General features: G+C 36.8%; 1 protein-coding gene across 5 annotated transcripts in view; it reads right to left on the bottom strand.

Annotated features, from left to right (window-relative positions):
- Nucleotides 1–20,392, bottom strand: part of SLC10A7 (solute carrier family 10 member 7) — a 272,783-nt gene that overhangs the window by 235,354 nt on the left and 17,037 nt on the right. For all 5 annotated transcript variants that reach the window (XR_001887243.1, XM_017881490.1, XM_017881491.1 and 2 more), the window contains one exon: nt 19,405–19,480. Coding sequence is in view for 4 of the 5 variants with exons in the window: in XM_017881490.1 (XP_017736979.1) it covers nt 19,405–19,480 (76 nt within the window). In the remaining variant the exon portion in view is untranslated. The remainder of the gene's footprint in view (nt 1–19,404; nt 19,481–20,392) is intronic.

Genomic DNA, 20,392 nt, shown 5'->3' with positions numbered 1-20,392 from the left:
AGGCGCCCGCCACCTCGCCCGGCTAGTTTTTTTGTATTTTTTAGTAGAGACGGGGTTTCACCGTGTTAGCCAGGATGGTCTCGATCGACTGACGATCAGGCCAGGTGCAGTGGCTCACGCCTGTAATTCCAACATTTCAGGAAGCCAAGGCAGGAGGATCGCTTGAGGCCAGGAGCTTAAGAGCAGTGTGGGCAACATAGTGATACCTTGTCTCTACAAAAATATCCCAGGCATGGTAGCATGTGTCTGTAGTTCCAGCTACTCGGGAGGCTGAGGCAGAAGGATTGCTTGAGCCCAGGAGCTCAAGTCTGCAATGAACTATGATCCCACCACTGCACTCCAGCCTGAGTGATAGAGAGAGACTCTGTCTCTAAAAATTTTTTCTGAGTGAATAAATCAACCAGACAGAAAATGAATGAAGAAACACTGAACTCAAATTGCACTTTGACTATCTGTCCCTCAAACATAGAAATAACAATATTGCATAATCTCACTTATATATGAAATCTAAATTTTTTTAAAAAGTCAAACAGAGAGAGAGAGAAAAAAATACTGGTTATTGGGGACAGGACAAAGGAAGAAATGGGGAGATGTAGGTCAGCAGATACAAAGTAGCAGATATTTAGATAAAAAGTCTAGAGATCTAATGTACACATGAGGATAATAGGTAATGAAATTATGGGATTTATGCTATTGTAGGTAAGTATGGATTTTTTTTAAATAAAAGGGAAAATAAAGTTATTCCTATTACTAGTATCAGATTAGCATAAATCAGATAAAAAAGTGGGAGTTATTGATATATGACCAAAATGAAAATAAAAAATTTTAAATTTGATCAATTTGAGAAAATAAAGCCCAATTTAAAAGACAGACACAAGGAATTAATTTCCTTACAACAAATTAATTTCCTTTATTTCCTTAAATATGAATTGAGTACTTACTCAATAATAATATAGGCAGATACTTCCAATGAATTAATATTCTGTGTTGCCTTAGACAGAGTCAAATGTGGGGACCAGAATATACCGTATAGACCAACGTTAATGATTTTCTACCATCCCACCTCATCCCTTTTACCCACTGGGAAAAAAAAATGTAAGAAAAGAAGCAAAACAGTAAAACTTAGGATAACCAAACCAATTTCCTACTGTGTCTGTCTCCCAGATCAAACAGAGAATTATTTGTACAGAGTCACACAGGAGGGAATTGAAGAAGATTATCTTATTTGACTGTGACTAGAGATTTTTGAGTTAGAGATATAGCTGCTCTCCACTTACCATTTATCTCTTTGGCTTTTACAACATCCAAATAAAACTGCAGTGATTCATTTTGAGGGGACTTCGGAAGCAGGACTTCAAACAGTAGGTGGCCACCTAGCAGAAAGTCCTAAAGGGGCATGACACCAGCAGCAAGCTTTGGAATGGACCTTGTGGTCACAGCAAAACAGGGTCACATTGTTTGGAAGACACTTCCTAACACCTTGGTGCTGAGGGCAGAATTCCTTAGGGAGTCCCAGTGGACCCTGGAAACACCTGCCATACAAAGACTTGGTGTTCAAGGTAATCTCCTGTCCTTGAAGACCTTCAGATGATTTATTACTGCCAGAGCAGTCTAACTATGACGGCTTCTGGAAGAAGACACAGTACCAGGAAAGCACATATGAGTCCAGGTTCAGGATTTGGAAATCCAAGAGAAAGTCCTACTCTGCGCTGAAAAAACAGTTATGCCCAGAGAAAGAGACTATGATGATGACAGCTGTAAGGATGATGACAACACCACAAGGGCCAGAGGACCATGCAGGGTCCTTCTGAAGAGTCTAGCATGGTGAACACCTGGTTAGTGAAGGAATTAAAATTCACGAGAACAGATGAGGAGAGGCAATGATGAAGGAAAAGAGGGGAAAGGCAGGAAAGAGAAGGCAAGAAGCTCAGAAAAGAGGTATGAATTATAAAAATACAGAGATTAAAAAAATGAAGATTTTAAAAATCAAGTAGACTATTATTGTATTCTCTCTTCCCAGCCTTATGAAGTAAAAGAAATGTGAATGTGTGAGACAACTTAAGAAAAGAGAGAATACTAAATCTTTTTTCAGGTATCATGATAAAACTATGGTTTTCTAAACCAAGGTGAAACATATCACAACTCCCGAAGTAATAACACAACATTCAATAAGACAATTCAATACTCAACTAGAAACTGCAGGTCATTCAAATAAGCTCTTGAGAGCAATGATTACTTTCTTACCAATTAACCACATCCAATAGACTTTCCAATTGTAATTTTTTAAAGCTGGCTTTTTAATAGCAATAACATAATGTTATTTCAAAAACGTTTTGAAAATAATGTTTTGTAATTTACAAAACATGTTCACACACATTAATTTAATCATTTAACAAGCTATTTTAAGCAACACATATTTATTGCCAGGAAATATTTCATATGACCTAGTCAATAGTATGAATTCAGAAGAGAAAGCAGGTGCATATCAATAAGGTTTCTAATGCTGCAATTGTTTTCCCTTTTATCTAAACAATAATTTTTTAAAAACTATATGTGCATGGTGTCTTACAGTTCCAGATACATTTTTAACATTTCTTAGAATGGGATATATTTGTGGCTGTTTTCCTGGGTGGGATTGGCTTCCTGGTAGAGTTTGGGTTCATGGTACCAAAACAAATTCAGGAGTTCTTTTATGTTTGAGGTGTACAAGAAAATCTCAGCTTTGCTTTCACTTTCTCATCCTACAAGGAACAGGAGTTATTGAGATGCACAAGGAGAATCCCTTATGTCTAGGGCAGTGGCAGTCTTCTCTTTTAACTCTATAACTGCCAGTGATGCAGGACACACAGGCTTGGCCTGTGCCCCTGGCCCACCCATATCACCCAGTGTTTGGTTATTCCATTTAGATTTCGTACCTATGGGGCACAGCAATGCAATAATTCTTCCACCAACTCACCATAAGGAAGCAATCTTTCAGTCAAATTGTCAGCCAAACTGCAACTGCTTCCTCAACCAGCCTGCTCTCCTGCTCCCAATGCAGGTAATCCTGTTTCACTGACCAGGTCCCCGGAACAGAATCTATAAGCAGCAACTAGACCCGTTCTCTTGTATCTTTCAGCCAGTTTGGGTACCTTAACCACACAGGAGAGGCTTTTCAAAAAAATGCCCTAACTACTGGAAGAGAACTTGAAAACCTATTACTTCCATGAGCCAACTTTCCAACCAGGACCCCTAAGCCTGACTCAAGCTCTAGAGACTTCCCCGCCCTCCCCTTACCTGACTTGCACATTTACACTCACCTGCTGTTTATGCTGCCACCAATTTCCCCCCAGTTCATTACCAACCTCTGTGAAAACAAACCAGGTTTGAGCTTCCTTGTACCCTAGAGCTCCCCAGTCCTCAGAATATTAACTCAATGCTCTATAAAGTACGAGTGCTCAATAATTTGTTTTCAGCTAATAGTAGACTGACAGTCATCCCTCAGAAAAATGTCAAGCCATCCAACTTTACTGAGGAGCCAATAAAAGATCTAGATCTTATATGGCTGATTTATGGAGCTTTGTTGGTTTTGCTTGAGACAATGCATAATGGGATGAAAGTGTCCTGAAGAAGGATTCCATGACTTCCCACCTGTGGGACTTTAGACCAGTTATCTCACCTCTCAGTCCCTATTTTCCCAACTACAAAATCAGAATAATATAAAACCAGTCCTATGTACTTCATACAATTGTATGGAAGTTAGAGATAGAAAAATATAGGCCAGATATGGTAGCTCACCCCTGTAATCTTATCTCTTTGGGAGGCCAAGGTAGGAGGATTGCTTGACACCAGGAGTTGGAGACCAGCCTGAGCAACACCCTTTCTCTACAAAAATTAAAAAAAAAAAAAATAGACAGGCATAGTGGTGCACACCTTCAGTCCCAGCTGCTCAGGAGGCTGAGGTAGGAGGATTGTTGAGCCCAGGAATTTGAGGCCAGCCTGGGAAATATAGTGGAGCTCTGTCTCTATGAAAAAAAATTTGTTAAAATTAGTCAAGCATGGTGGCACATGCCTGTAATCCCAGCTACTTGTGACACCGAGGCAGGAGGATTGCTTTAGCCTGGGAGGTCAAGGCTGCAGTGAGCCATGATCATACCACTGCACTTCTGCCATGGTGACAGAGTGAGACCCTGCCTCAAAACAAAAAAAAAAAAAGAAAGAAAGAAAATATAGGTAAAAGCATTTCATAAGATATGCACAATAATTTTAAATGTATTTACCATAATAGGAGATGACCTGAAGAAGTATATTCGAACATATTTTAATTCTCTATATACTGAAACTTGCATGGATAAATCACCATTTATTTTAAATAAGGGAAAGAAATTATACTTCATCATTTGTTCAGAAAAAATGTTTATTGAGCATCTCCTAATGTCTTCTAACGTGCAAATCATTTTTCCCACATGAGATATTTACTTGACTAGATGATTTCAGATCATCCACACTTAAGTAGGGAAAAAATGACTAAAAGTCCCATTCAGCTACTAAGATTTCTGTTTTGTTTTCATCACTTAATAGATTTTAAAATGCACTATTAGCCCTTTAGGAATATTTTATTTTCTTCCAGGCCAGAACAGTCCTATAGAAATCTTTTATTTCCTTCTAAGTATTTGAAGTCTTATTTCCTTCCAGGCATTATGCCTGCTATTTTAGGGGTTGCTACCACAATGCTATGGCTGTTAAAGCTTAGACAAAGCAGAATTGGCGTGAATAACAGAGAAGCAAAAATGCCACAATATATAACCTATTGTGTACCTTGATTTTTCTATAAAAGTTTAACATAGGACAAAGTTTACCTTAATATGAATTACTGCCTTAATAATGCATATTTAAATCAATACACATAAGGCTAGACAAATTTCTTCAGAAATATTAATTTATTCAAATACATTTCCTGTGTCCCTCATCTATGCCAAATACTGCACTAGATACAGAGGATACAACTGTGAATAAGAAATATACATTCGCTGCCATCTAATGAGAGCTTCAGTGAGATACACAGTCATTTTCAATAGTCTGTGTTAAATGTGCCTTGACAGGGTAGTACCACAGGGCCATAGCACAGAAATGGCGAAAGCTTCCTGAAAGGAGGCTTCCAGTCAAACAGAAATATCAACACATCCATAACTTCTTAGAAATCATTACTCTGAACACAGCCTTTATTTTTTCCACACAGGTAGTTCAGGCGCTAAGCCATCTGTGGATTGAGGCAGTCTGCTCTACCTCCAGAGTTAACAGAGAATAGCAGAGAAGGGAGGGTGAGGAGCACAGGCATTGAAGCCAGAGTGCCTGAGTTGACATCTTCACTCTACTTTGTTTGCGCTCTGTAAATCTAGACAAGTTTTAAATCTCTTTTGTGTCAGTTTTCTCATCTGCAAAATGGGGACAGTAATAATACCTATCTCAAAAGATTAAAGGAATTAATATATGTAAAGCACTGAGAACAAGAACTGACACATAGCGCGCACTGGCTGATCTTACTATTTTGATGGCAAGAGTTTACTGTGATTGAGGTCATCCCTTATTGTGCAAGGGGTAGCAGCTCACTAAATCCACGTAGGGCAAAGGAACTGCCCACAGGTTAAAAGTGCCTTCTATAATTGTGCATCAGAATAGTCCTGAGTTATTCCATCCTTCTGCTGTGCTCTTTTTTTCCTTCTGGATCAGAAATCAGAAAGTGCTTGCATTTCTTCACATCTCTAGGAGGCTTTGTAAAACCTAAGACTAGGCTTTTCCCACTCAACCGGTAAAAGACTCCTCCATTTAGCAAACAAGCTTCTAACTCAATTAACTGCCTTCCTCTTTCTCTATTGGTCCCTTTATTATCAATTAAGCCTGAAGCTGTAAAACTTTATCAACCACAGGCAAACTGTTTCTTAAAGTAGGATCTTTTTTTTTTTAATCCTTTGATAAGTTTTCAATCACAATTTGAAAATAAATTTTTTTTCAAGGGAGCTAATTCGTTCAACAAAATTCTATTTTTTTTTTTTTGTTATCTCCAAAAAGATGATGACATCAGACCAAGAGAATTCACATCTCTCTTTATAGACTAACTGAGCATGAAGATTATTTTAAATTATACTGCCAGTTCTCATTTTCATACCAAAATGTGACTATATAGACTAAGAGCAAGTATGCTAACACTACAGAATGGTTGGCAATTAAATAATCATTAGAGAACTAGAAATATCAAACTTTAGAGGAACAAAAAGAATACATACATGCCAACAACTACATTGCACAAATGCAATGAGTATTCATGAGGGCTTATTTTGACAAAGACTCACTGTAAACTCAAATGAGAGTTAGGCATATCAGTTTAATGGGTTATCAGAGGGCCACAAAAGTCCAAAGCATTTTTTTTTTTTTTTGGAGAATACTCTATCATGCATTTAAACAAAGATTAGTGTAAATAACTATATAAAGTATTTTACCTCATATTGTTAGTTTCCCAGGCCTTTTGACAGAGTTAGATTGCCATGGTTTGCCTATTTGAGAAGGTGTACCATTTTCAAACCAGTGTGAACTTAAGGTAACTATACTGAGATTGAACTTCATAATAACATTATCTCATGGTCCACATTTGAAGAATCGGTAAATGAGAAACACTATTAAGCATACACTCTGAATAATTCCCACAATAGGCTCTCTTAACTAGAACTAAAATGGACTTGCATGAAGGAAAAAAAAATGCCCAATCTAGGATATCGTTTAATCCTATCCCCTCTTTATTCTAGTACAGTAAATACATGAAAGAATCCTGAAATGAGAGATGGAGAACATAGAGTTGTGCAAATTACTTCAACCACTATATGACCAGGAGGAAACTGGATCATTGTCCAGCTTCCCCAAGCCCTTTTCCTGCCATTTTTATTAAGGCTACTCCTACACTGCATTAAAAAGATACAAAAGAAAAGTAGTTCCCACAAAGAAAACTCAAAGATCGGTTGGGGAGCCAAATATACGCAAAAAATATCTGATTAAGGGTGAGTGTCACAACAGAAGTACAAACAAAGTATTGTGGAAGGAAGAAAAGACTAATTCTGACTGGGTGTCTATAGCAGCTTTTTGAGAGGAAAACTATATTTAAGCTGGGCCTTGACTGATGGGCAAGACTTACTAGATATGGGGGATGAGAAGATTCTTATTATAAGTGCTGACAAATCAGGTGAGCTGACCACAAGCAGCAAAAGAATTCATCAGAAGACAAAGTCCTCAAAATAGTCTGAAGACTAATGCCAAAGGAACTGTCTGCAAGTAATAGGTGGCCAGAAATCCCCCACAGCATATAGACCAAAGGTCAAATAGTTTGTCCAGAGAATCAAAGAATCAAAGGAGCTGACTCAAAAGGAAATATGAATGGCAAATATCCATTAGAGTTTAGGGTAGTGTTTTTCAAGCTGTGATCACAATATCAATTTAGTGAATAATGACTGGCATTATTGTTCCAAGATTGGAGAGAAGGAAAAGGAAGAGAAGAAAAGGAAAAAGGTGGAGGGAAGAGGGGGAAAAAGGCGAGGGAAAGAAAGAAGAAAGAGTAAATTACACACGGAGTAATTATATTTTGGAAAACTTTTCAGTTTCTGCCTGTGTGAAGAAAGGAAAGACGGGATGGAGAGAGGGATGGAGAGAGAGAGGGAGGGAAGAAAGAAGGAAGGAAGGAAGGCAGGAAGGAGGGAAGGAAGGAAGGAAGGAAGGAAGGAAGGAAGGAAAATAAATTCCTCATTCAGAGGGCCCTGCAAGGCCAGTATCTTGGCACTGGATTAGAATGCAGCTCAGCCCACTCAATATATTCAGATCATTTGTTTGGATCCAAGTGTTCTTGGGCCATGAATAATAAGCTTGAAAATCTCATTGCACTAAGCAGGATGTTCTCATTAAATACTTAGAAAGACACAACCTGATGACTTTGTAATGCAAGTAAAGTTTAACAGAATCAGTTCTAAAGTTTGTAGCAATGCAATACAGATTAAACCTGACTCCTTTGGCCTATACACTGTCCACGTTCCTTTTTTCTTTTTTTTTTTTTTTTTTTTTTTGAGATAGGGTCTCACTCTTTTCACCCAGGCTGGAGTGCGTTGGCAGGATCTTGGCTCACTACAACCTCCACCTCCCAAGCACAAGTGATCCTCCCATTTCAAGCTCCCAAGGAGCTGGGACCACAGGCACATACCACCATGCCCAGCTAAATTTTTTTGTATTTTTGGGGAGACATGGGGTTTTACCATGTCACCCAGGCTGCTCTGGAACTCCTAAGCTCAAGTGATGCACTGGCCTTGGCCTGCCAAAGTGCTGGGATTACAGGCGTGAGACACCACACCCAGCCAACCATGTTCTTAATAAACAGACAGATGTCAAATATCTTAACATAAAAAGAGAATAGGTTGGGAAAGCATAAAGATCCACATTTAATGCAATAAAAATAGATCATATTACACCAAGAAGCAAACAGTTTAAAGTGACAGAATATTTCCTCTCATTTACATGGGTCCTATATGTTTTCCCCCAAAATATTTTCATCTAAAACAATGGTGCCTACATACAATTGATTAAAAAGCTGAAGAAAAGACTACCCAAGATCACAGAGCTAGTTAGGGATGGGGCCAAAAGAAGAAGCTAAGTCTTCTGAGGTTTAATTTATTGACATTTTCGTAACTCCATGATTTAGTAAATTATTAAGAATAAGTCTTCTATTTTCAAGAATAACAACTCCATAAATATACACAAATACATGTGTAGCTAGCGTGTAGTTGGTACACAGACAAGCTACAGGACTTGAAAAAGGCACATCCCAGAATTTGGAAATAAAGCTAAAAATAATCAGATTCTCTATAATAAGATGCAAACATATAAACATTAATTAGATTAGATTAGCTAAAAGAAAAGCTAGCAGTGTGTTGTTGTTTAGACTAGTGCCTCTCTAAAAACGAAGCCTGATATTTAAAATATAACTTATCAAAATAAACCAAATTATCAAAAAATGTTGCTAGTCATCATACATGCAGATATTCTGATACTGAACAAGGAGAATTAGGTTGATAACACATTTTCAATGTTTATGTAGAACTGTTTAAGTGAGCCAAGATTGCACCATTGCACTCCAGCCTGGAAAACAGTGCGAGACTCTGTCTCAAAAAAAAAAAGAGAGAGAGAGAGAGAGAGAGACATACCTGATTGTTTTATGGCTTGGGATTTTTTTGTTGTTGTTCATTGGAATGGAGCTGGGATGCTTTTCTAGGCTTTACTGTTTCAGAGAAACATCCTATAAATCTATTCAATCTTCAATCCCATTTATCTAGTTCTAAACTCTCAAAGCAATCTTTCAATTACTAGTTTGGCTCCCCATGGCCTTTAATTCCCAAAGAGGCTATCTTGAGTATCTGACATGAATATTCCAGGTTACAACAATAAATACTTATACAAAAAAACTGAAGACCTATAATGTAAACTAATAATCTGAAATTATCCAGTTTATTAAATTTATTTAAATACAAATCATCTTATGCTACAATGTACTGCTTGTTTTATATCACTTACTAAACTGAAAATTATATAAATGTACTATGTATATACAGCAAGCTATTGCAAGCACTTGACATATGTCTTTGCATAAATGAATGAAGTTAATGAATGAGCAAATTTAGAAGATCAAGTTCTTGAGACAGCAATAATATTAACTCAGAAAATCCAGTTAATACATCAGTGACAAACCTCTACAATGATGATAATGCTGATGCTTACTTGATGTGTTCCCTCATAGTTTACAAGTACTTCCACATACCAATGCATGAGATCCTTGTAAGCAATCCTACAAAATGAGAATGCAAATATTATTGCTCCTTGTATGGGGAAACCAAAAGCCAGAGAGGTCCAGGACTCACTGAGACCACTAGGTTAGTAATGGTAAAAGCAGGAATTAAGCACATGCTTTGATTCCAAGGCAGGGTATTCTGTGCTCAAGGTCAGGCAGCCTATCAGCAAAGGTGGTGACATAGTGCCACAGCATGTTAAGCTCGAGTTATGTAAATACTTCTTGCCCAAGATCAGGACTGGCCCTAACGTCTGAGGCATAGTCGAACCCAAAGATGGGGGTCATATGGCTTTAGCTATAGGGAGAAGAAGGATTCAGAAACAGGAATCTAGCAGGGCTAACACTTTGTGTTAGATCAGATCTCTGGAAGACACCATTGGGATGGAAAAGGAACCAGACAAGAAGAAAATAAGAAGTGATGAGAGGCATGGAAAGAAAATCAGGAGAGATGAGTATCAGGGAAGCAGAAGGAATTTGGAGATGAGGGGCCATGGTATCAGTCATGGAGGATATGAACTGAGAAGTGGCCACTGGGATTGGTGACTAGAAATCACCGCTAACCAATTAAAAGAGTCCTTTTGGTTAGAGAGGTAAAAATGAAGACAATATGCTGGGCAACAGGGTTAAATGAGAACATTCTAAGTTACATCAAAAAACAGGGAAATCTAGGTACGTTTCACAAGTTTATAGAAGCTTAAAACAAACACAGTCAACTCTTTCTACCTCCTAAGAACTCTCGCCCAATCCGGAAGATAAGACTGAAGCTAAAAGGTAGATACAGTAGAAGAGTAGGGACATAGAATTTCTTGCTGTTGCTGCTGTTACTTCTGTTCTTTCATCTGTTAAAGAAGGAAAAGTAGCTGTTACTACTCCTCAGAAAGCACACCAGTCTGGAGGCTAAAAAAACATACATCTGCCAGCTTGCAAGAAGGCTCAATGCTGACAATGTTTTTCAGACATAAGATTCCACCAGGATGCCATTAACCTTACACTACAAGCCAAAGCAGTAACCCCATTTAACAGAAGAGAAAGGCAAAGAACAGAAAGGCTAAGTAATTGCTAAAGCAGAGAAAGTGACTGACAGATCAGATTTCCGTTTCACTCCTAGTCCTCTCTGCTGATTAGATCTACTCTAACTGCCTTTATAAATGTTTCAATGAATCTTATCTTAATGCATTGGATTAGCAAGACCAACTCCCCAATGATAATGCAAAATAACCCTGAAATGTTTCATGCCTCACTCATGAGTCAGAAATTGAACTTTCAGTCTCCATTTGGACTGTGATGATCTTGATCTTTCACCTCTAGCAAAAATCTCATAGCTATACTTTGAAAGTTAGTAATGAGTGCTTCATTTGCTTTCCAAGCAGATAGAAAACCTTTTTTAAATACACTCAGACTTCCATGACCTTCATCTATGACTTAAAGACTTCACCACATGCAATAATTTTCTTTGCTAAGTAGACATTCTTAAATTGTCTTTGAAGAGATTGGAGCACCAGCCCCATTGATGAAAGTAAACACACACACACACACACACACACACACACACACACACTTGTTATCTTTCTTCTATACCCCAAATCAAAATGTTTCTTTAAAATGTATTTGGAATTCAGCATGACTATCAAAGTTCTAAAATCCTTCAACCCGTTAAGTAAAATATAATAAAAATGCCAGCTAAATATGCTTGCATTAAAAGAAGCACACTGTCTTAATACTAGACTAGGCAAGACCATAGCCTAACGCTGCAAGTAGCAAACACAGTCTAGATCCCTAACCTGAAATTCTGGCTGTCCCACACAGCTGGGTGGAGCTGACTTCACTTGTGGTGCATTTTGTTTTTTTCTACATTAAAATGGAAAACAATAATTTAACGATGAGGGTCATCTAGGCAAAACTATTCCACTATGCTTTGCCTATTTTTGTGAGGTTTATAACATGAAGTAGAGATTTGGAATACTGTAATATCACGTTAAACGTAAGCTTCTCAAAGTCAGGCACTGGATTGTCATGTCTCAGAACACAATACTCTAAAGCATGGTGCCGTGACATACTGAGTACTTTCGAGCTGAGACAGACAAGGGGGCCTCAAAAGCAAGATGGTCTCCCTAACCTTCTCCTGCCGTCCTGTCTCCTGTCCCTCTTTCTCTTGTCCCTGAGTGGATCATAGAAACTAGAATTCCTCTTCCCCTAGGTGGATCATAGAAAGCAGAAAGGTCACTCTGATTTCCTCCCTTCTCCCCTGAAGATCCTCATGTGACAGGTGTCCCTTCTCACATTCAGGGGGAAAGCAAATCTTACAGAGACACAGAAAAGAATCTGAAAAACCTGGCCTTGTTAAGTGGCCCCAGTCTATTACCATTAGAGCATACCCCTTTTTTTCCAACCATGTTTCTCCCCAACTATCCACTTATTTCATCAGACAGCATAAAAATATAGTTTTCCCTGGCTCTTTGGGTCTATATTTCTGAAATTACCCGTGTCACCTAAAACTTTGGGCAAATAAATTTGTTATGCTTTTCTCTTGTTAATGTGTCATTTGTCATAGGGATGTCAGCTATGACCCTTGTTATGGGTGAGCAAAAGATTACTTTTTCTCCCCGTAAGATCTTACTATCCTTATTATTCTCTATAGTAGAAAACAGTATCTTAAAGTTGATGCTTAACAACTGGTTGAATACTGTATTCTATTTCTAAAGCTGGATGGTGGACATAGAAGTGCATATTGTGCTTTAAACTGTGTATATGTGTTTTACACATTTTTTGTAGCTATGATAGGTTTCATAATTTTTCAAAGAAGGAGATTCTTGAGGCCCATCCACTAAACATTCTAATTCAATATGTCTAGGATGGATATGATATAAAGAATTTAAGTTTACTTTCCTAATCTTTCAGGTAATGCCAGTGCAAGTGATCCATGAAATCCATTTTAAGAAACAAACAATCAAAAAAGCACAAATAAACATAAATAACATGCCTATAGTCAGTACACTGCTACTAGTGGTAAAGGTGCCTATTTTCATGGTTTGAATTTCCAGGCTTGGTTTTAAACACAGATAACCTAGAGTTTAAATATTACTCCCAGATCTGACTAAAGACTCCTTTCTAACTTGCCCTGACTTTTATCTATGACAACTCTTAATGCTTTTTTCTTTTTTCCTTCAGATATTTGAAGGCAGACATTCCTTAATTATATTTCTCTTCTACTTGTTTAATACGTAGGCTCTCAAAATTTTGCAAAGCTATATAGCTTTGCAACTTTACTTGGATGTTAAGGTTTCATACTCACTTCACATTTTTAGGCAATGGCTTTTAGCTGAATTCTTCCTTTTCTCAGCATGCAAAAGAAGCAATATTGAGATAAAAGAAGATAATGCCTCTTTCCCAAACCCTACCTTTCTTGCTTTTTCACTAAACACCAGTATAAACGATAGAAAATGAAACAGTTCTACAACAATACTATGAAAATCACATTAACTCCCTCTCCAAACATAGGAGAACAATTTTCTATTTCTTTAATTTTTTTCTTTATAAAGGAATCCACATGAATAGCTATTGTAAGGCAGAAGTAACTTGAATGTTAAATACAAGGATTCCTCTAGCAGTCTCATCAGGTTTAAAACCTTTGTAAGCTTTGGAGGGAAAAAAATCAAAATAAAATTTTATCACAGAATCTTGTATTTGGAACAGAAATTTAAACTAAACAAATATATATAGTTTTAAACAAAGAATAAGTGTTTATCTTTTGCCTCCCATGTCAAAATAAAATATAAAACATTCTGATCTATCTTATTTTTGGCAATAAAATTAGGATTAACCAACTCTTATTACTTTTTTCTTGTTTTGTTTTGTTTTTTTTTTTTTTGAGATGGAGTCTCGCTCTGTCACCCAGGCTGGAGTGCAATGGCGCAGTCTTGGCTCACTGCAACCTCCGCATCACGAGTTCAAGCAATTCTTCTGCCTTAGCCTCCCGAGTAGCTGGGATTATAGGCGCATGCCACCAAGCCTGGCTAATTTTTCTGTTTTTAGCAGAGACGAGGTTTCCCCATGTTGACCAGCCAAGTCTTGAACTCCTGACCTCAGGTGATCCCCCCGCTGCCTGGGCCTCCCAAAATGCTGGGATTACAGACAGGAGCCACGGCCCCGGCCTTATTACTTTTCTATTACTTAAAAGGAACTACAACTACATGCACACACATATACACACAGCCACAATCACCACCAGCTGGACCATGTCAAAGCATACTCTACAATTTTGCAGTTTTGAAAACTTGTGTTTAAAATATTCAAATGAATAAATAACAATCACAAATAAGAAGCTGACCATGTTTCTAATATTTAAATAAAAATAGCTTAAAATGTAAAAGCCACAAAGAAGATTGTCAGTCAGCTTTACCACTAAACAGTATCATTTGTTTACCTGAGAAATATACTGGCATTTCAGTGTATATACATTGCTCTGCACATACATTGAGTCCCTTCTGCTGCTAAAAGTTATTATAAATTCTAGTTGGCTCACTGAAACAAAATAACCTAAGTTATAAGAACAGACTTTTTTTTTAACTAACAAAAGCAATAAAGTTACTTCTTACCAAAGTACAACCCATGATAAAATCTTTTGGTAACCAACAATTTTACTGAAAATCATTTAAAATGAAAAGTGTGTAAGTAGCAGAAACAAATTTCCTCCTACGTTCTATAACAACTTCGCAAAATGAAAATAATAATTTCAAATGACACCATTACAACTGTGTACATCCCCAAATCATTAAAAACAAACATGCTATACAACCATACACTTTATTTTGTACATGAGAGCACATATTAAACATGTATATTTACATATAAATATGTAAATATACATGAGCATCAACTAAATGTGAAAAAGGTGATAACACAAAATCCTGAAGGAAAACGTTTTCCTACTTGACATAAACACCATCAAGAACATTTTGCAAGGACAATGCAACATGGAAATATGCCACAGCAATTCTATTGCTATGTTAAAACCCATGTCAGTACAGAGCTGCTACATGCAAGGCAGAGCAGAGAATCACAGAAAAGCAGAATCAGGGCCTTCATCAAATACTAGGTGACAGTGAGCCCAGCTTGTGGACCTTTTCATTACACACACCAACAAATTCACTGTCCATCCTTAGATTACATTCTTTCCAATATATTATACAGAAGATTAGTCTTCTTTCACATTTACTGCAACAAAAGTCTATATTCACTTATCTAGTGACATTATTTTAGGAAAGCATTAAACTTTTCTATTACTTTTCTTGCAGATCATTTTCTCCTACAATCTGGTGAAAATATGAAATAGTCTACTCATTTCATATCAGAAGATAGGACCAAACTAGACTCTGCAAACTTCATTTCTGAAGCTTGATATTCAAGATTTATGAAAATTATATCTTATACCCTGGTCTACAAAATGCTTGATAATCATGAAACTACACAATATAAACATTTAAAGAAATAGACTAACACTTTTAGAAAATAAAGGAGATATTTCTAAATTCCACATTATTAATGTGGAACATTAATGTAAACAATTTATCTATTGAGGGAATAAACATGTAAGTAGACTTTAGAAGAATCTAATGCTACGTTACTGTCAAGGATATGGATGAAATGTGAACTTTGGCCAAAAGTTGAGAACAAAAAGGTTTTTAGTCTCTAAAATCAATATAGCCTGCACACCTCTTAAGGGAATCACCATTAGACAAATCACATTTATCTCTAATCACAATAGAAAGAAAACCACAGAGCATACTAGTCTAAAACTCCTATACCTCCTCTATCTCACTAATTATATGGCAAATAGTAAAAACTACCTGACATAATGAAATCTTTGGTTAAATCCAGCTATCTGCTAATTTCATTCCCACACTAAGAAGCTAAATGTGGCTTTGAGAAAACATGCAACCACAATGCCTAGCTTCACTTTCAATGCATGTCTACGCATCTCAGCTGGCTCCTCAGTCCAGCCTAGCTGTCCTGCCATACCCTCAAGTTAACTCACTTTCCTCATCTAGATGGCAATTGCACACCTTCTCCTCCCTTTTGAAACATCAATACTACCTACCTCATTATCACTCTCAGTTGTTGATCTTGCTTCCAACCTCACTAAGAAAATAAAAACCATTAAAAAAGACCAAGTATACCCCTTCTGCCCAGCTACACACATCCATATCCACACACTCTGCCTTCACTTCTGTTATTATAAATAAACAGCCCAAGGTCCACTGACAGTCATACAACTCAATACCATTCTTTCTCATTTGATCAAATATATTACTCCAGCATACACACTATCTCTTACATCAACAGTTTCCTCTCTAGTGTAGCATTCTCATCATGGTACATACATGCTGTTATTTCTACATCAAAAAAATTTCTACCCCACATCCCCTCTAAATACAACCTCATTTCCCTTTTCCCTTTCATCACAGAGAACCTCAAAACAGTTGACTCTACTTCTATCTCTAATTCTGCTCTTCCCACTTTTTTCTTGAGCCCACTCCAAATAAGCTTTTATTTCAATGCTCCACCAAAACCACTCTGGTCAGGCTGCCAATTACTCCATGTAGCATGATTCAGTGGCTAATCTTCAGAATTTACCTTACACAACTTATATCAGCATTATTTTACACAGTGAACCAGACCCTCCTCAAACACTTTTTCACATGGCTTTCAGGACACCTGGCTTCCCTGACACAATGCTCCCCTGTTTTTCCTGTTCTCATTACTGCTGCTTTCTCTGTTGTCTTTGTTGGTTATTCCTCATTCCCTTGACCTCTTAATGTTGGAGTGATCCAGGGCTCAGTCCTTGAACCTCTTCTCTTTTATATCTATGCTCTCTCCCCAAAAAAATTCATCCAATTTTGGCTTTAAATACATTTATCCACTGATGATTCCCTAATTTATATCTCTAGTTTAGACCACTTCCTAAACTACTAATTCTAATATCTCTAATTCTTCATTAGTATTTCCACTTGGATATATAATAGACATCTTAGTACATCAAAAAACCAAACTCTTGATCTTTACCTATACAGCTGACATTACAAGTATTCACTAAAGTCAGTTCCCTTCTCCTTCAGCACACATAAATGACGACACATGGTAAGGCCTTATGACTTATTCTGGCCAATTTAATGTGAGCAAAGTGCCATGTATCACTGTCAACCTGGGCAGTGAAAAACCTATTTATGGTTCTCCAATCTTACTCTCTGCTGTGGCAAGTGAAAATGTTGTGTGTTCCATCCAGGGGGTAGACCTACAAGACAGTAGAGCTTCCAATCAATCTGGCATCTTTGGGGATGGCAAAAGACCTTCCCATTGACCCACATGGGACATGTACCACGAACAAGAAATAAATGTATATTTTAACCACTGAGATTTTGGAGTTCTTAGTGATCCCAGAATAGCCTAGCCTCTGTAGGCTAATACTCCCCAAACCTGTTCTCACATAGCAACAGCAACCTCATCCTTTCAGTTGCTCGACCAAAAACCTTAAAGTCATTCTTGATCCCTCTTTTTCTCTCACACACCACATCTAATTCATCAGCATATCCTGTACCAAATACACCCAGAATCCAATCACCTTTACTGTCTCCACTACCATCCTGTTCTTCAAAAGACACTGGTGAAAAATAATAAGACAAGTCACAGACTAGGAAAAAATATTGACAAAGCAAATATCTGATGAAAGAGATATATCCAGAATATATAGAACTCTTAATGCTCATCAATAAGTAAACAAACCACCCAATTTTTTAAAAAATGAGCAAGAGAGTTAATAGACATTTCACTAAAGAAGACATATGAATAGCAAATCAACACATGAAAAGATACTCAATATCACTGGGAATACAAATTAAATTAGAACCACAATGAGATATCATTACACCATATTAGAATGGCAAAAATTAAAAAGACTGAAAATACAGAACCAAACGTTGACTAGGATGTAGAACACTGGAACTCTCATTCGCTACTGGTTGGAATATAAAACTGTATGACCACTTTAAAAAATAGTTTGGTAATTTATTTAAAAGTTAAACATACATATGTAGTAAAAGAAGAGTGCTTGTATATTGAGAGAAATGGTCTACATCAGAAGCTATTTATAGGAGGCTTATAACTATTTATAGATGATTCTTCCTTGATTAAAAGGTACTAAAACTTACACCTACCAGATGATATACCCATTCCACTCCTAGGTATTTCCAAGGAAATGCGGGTATATTATATATAAACTTAAGATTTCTATAGGAATGCTCATAGCCAAAAATTAGAAACTGCCCAAATTTCCATCAACAGGTGAATGCAACAACAATTTGTAGCATATCTATACAAAATACTCCTCAGCAAAAAAGGTACTGAATTATTAATGAATACAACATAGATGAATTACAAAATATGTACGCTTAGTAAAAGAAGCTAGAAAAGATTTTTTTAAAAAAGAGCACAAACTGTATAATTCCATCGCATAAAACTCTAAAAAACGCAAACTAATCTACAGTGACAGAGAGCAGATCAGTGGTTGCCTGGGGAAGAGCGGTGTTGAGAAGGGCAGAAGGAAGGAATGTCAATGGGACTCAGGAAACTCTTTGAGGGTGTATATATGGATATGGATATGTTCACTATCTTCATTGTGTTGGTGGTTTCACAAGTATACACATATGTCAAAGCATTAAACTGTTTATGTTTATACAGTTTGTTATATGTCAATGATACTTCCATAAACCTGTTTTCAATATAGCAGGTACTCAATAATTTTGGAAAACAGAAAGTGGATGAAAATGAAAATCGATGTTGAAAGCAGAATCCTAAGAATGAACTGAAGGGAAACCCATTATCTTCCCTCTTTCAATAGCATCTTTTTTCTGAATAAGAGAATATAAGTAGAAAAGGAGAAATAAGCTATCACAAATGAATGTCCCCCGGTATAAAGTCATAGGGCCTTTCAACCAGGGAAGAACCCCCTATAAGTAGCTTCTGCATTGGACAATTGCTACCCCAATATACAAATACAATTATTGTGCCATAGTCCCCTAGCAGTTGAATAATCTCTTTGAATTCATCTAATAAACCTAGCCTAATTTCTTCTTTTTATATCATCTTCACTTGTCATTAAACATATTGAACTTTTCCCCATCAATTTAGTTTGTTAACAATTTTTTTGGAAATAAGGAATAGCCATACTGGATGTCCTCAGGCTGTGAATCTTGGATGAAAAATGCCTTTCCCAGGTCTTCTCTGTCCTTGGTCTCCCAATTTCCACTGAGGTAGAAGAAAAATCACTATCTCTATTTCACTCATTTCCCTTGCTCTTCTCTTTGAAATCCTAAATTCCATCCATCATGATCAATTTTAGCATCACGCTAGTATGTGAGTACACCTTCTTCTTTCACAAGCTGTTATGGCTAGGAGTTTTCTGCAACATCAACCCTTCATGTTCAAAACTATGGTACAATTTTGAAATAAAAGCACAGCATGCACTTATGTTTAAATAAGGTAGCCCCATGACTCACCTCATTTCCACCAACTGCCTTGGTTAAAATCACTGCAGAAGACACAGGCGGAGGCATGCAACCTACTGTCTGCAAACTGAAAAATAAAATAAAATCCAACTATAAATAATTTTTTAAATCATAGACAGCTATCACCACATTCATTCTAAAATAGCAAGGCTGAGCAAATGAAAATAAGGGCATATTTATTGATGCACATGCCCTGTTGAATTTAGACAAGTCTGCACAAGGCAATACGGCTTACAAGGTGCTGCAAATGTATGGGTTCTAATCTCTTATGCTATTCTACAGGCTTGAGTGAGTCTATTTTAAGCTATTTAATCTCTTATTACACAATTCAAAAAGCAGTCAAGGTATAGTGAGTGCAGTCATTGAAAGATAACCAAAATAGCTAATCATTTGGTAAGTGTATGTAGTCTTAGGTTATTTTTAGGTAAAGTGAAAAATAGTTTCCCTACATTTTGTTTGTAGGAAGTCTCTAAATCTTCAAAACCACTTCCAAAGTTCAAAATACTTGACAAGACACAAGCTTGTATCTTTGGATTTCTTTCTATAGAAGAGTAGTTTTCAAACCTTCATCTCATAAAAGACATTTTAATGTTGTAATAACATTACAGAAACAGGCATGACACAATCATATACTTCTTGCATTCAGACTCTGTAGTAAATTCTAGTATCTATTCTCAATTTGGTTTTTATTAAATTAAGTGCACACACCCAAGATCATGACAGGTCTATTTTCTTAGTTTAGGACAGAAAATAAATTGCATAACAAGCAAATGAAACTATGAGTAATAAACTTAAGTACTATAATTTTTTTTAATTACTCAAAATTCACATAGAATATATCTTCTGGGGAGAACAGGTATCTGGCCTAAGTGGAAAGTTCACACAGGACATAGAGGACACAGAGTATCTGACTTAGACTTTGAATGGGTATGATTAAAGGTTACAGTTGACCATTTAATAACATGGATTTGAACTGTGA

Source organism: Rhinopithecus bieti, unplaced genomic scaffold (genome assembly GCF_001698545.2).
Source record: "Rhinopithecus bieti isolate Rb0 unplaced genomic scaffold, ASM169854v2 scaffold_12478, whole genome shotgun sequence".
In the NCBI taxonomy this organism is placed as follows: domain Eukaryota; kingdom Metazoa; phylum Chordata; class Mammalia; order Primates; family Cercopithecidae; genus Rhinopithecus; species Rhinopithecus bieti.
This window is presented reverse-complemented; position numbering and strand designations above follow the sequence as displayed.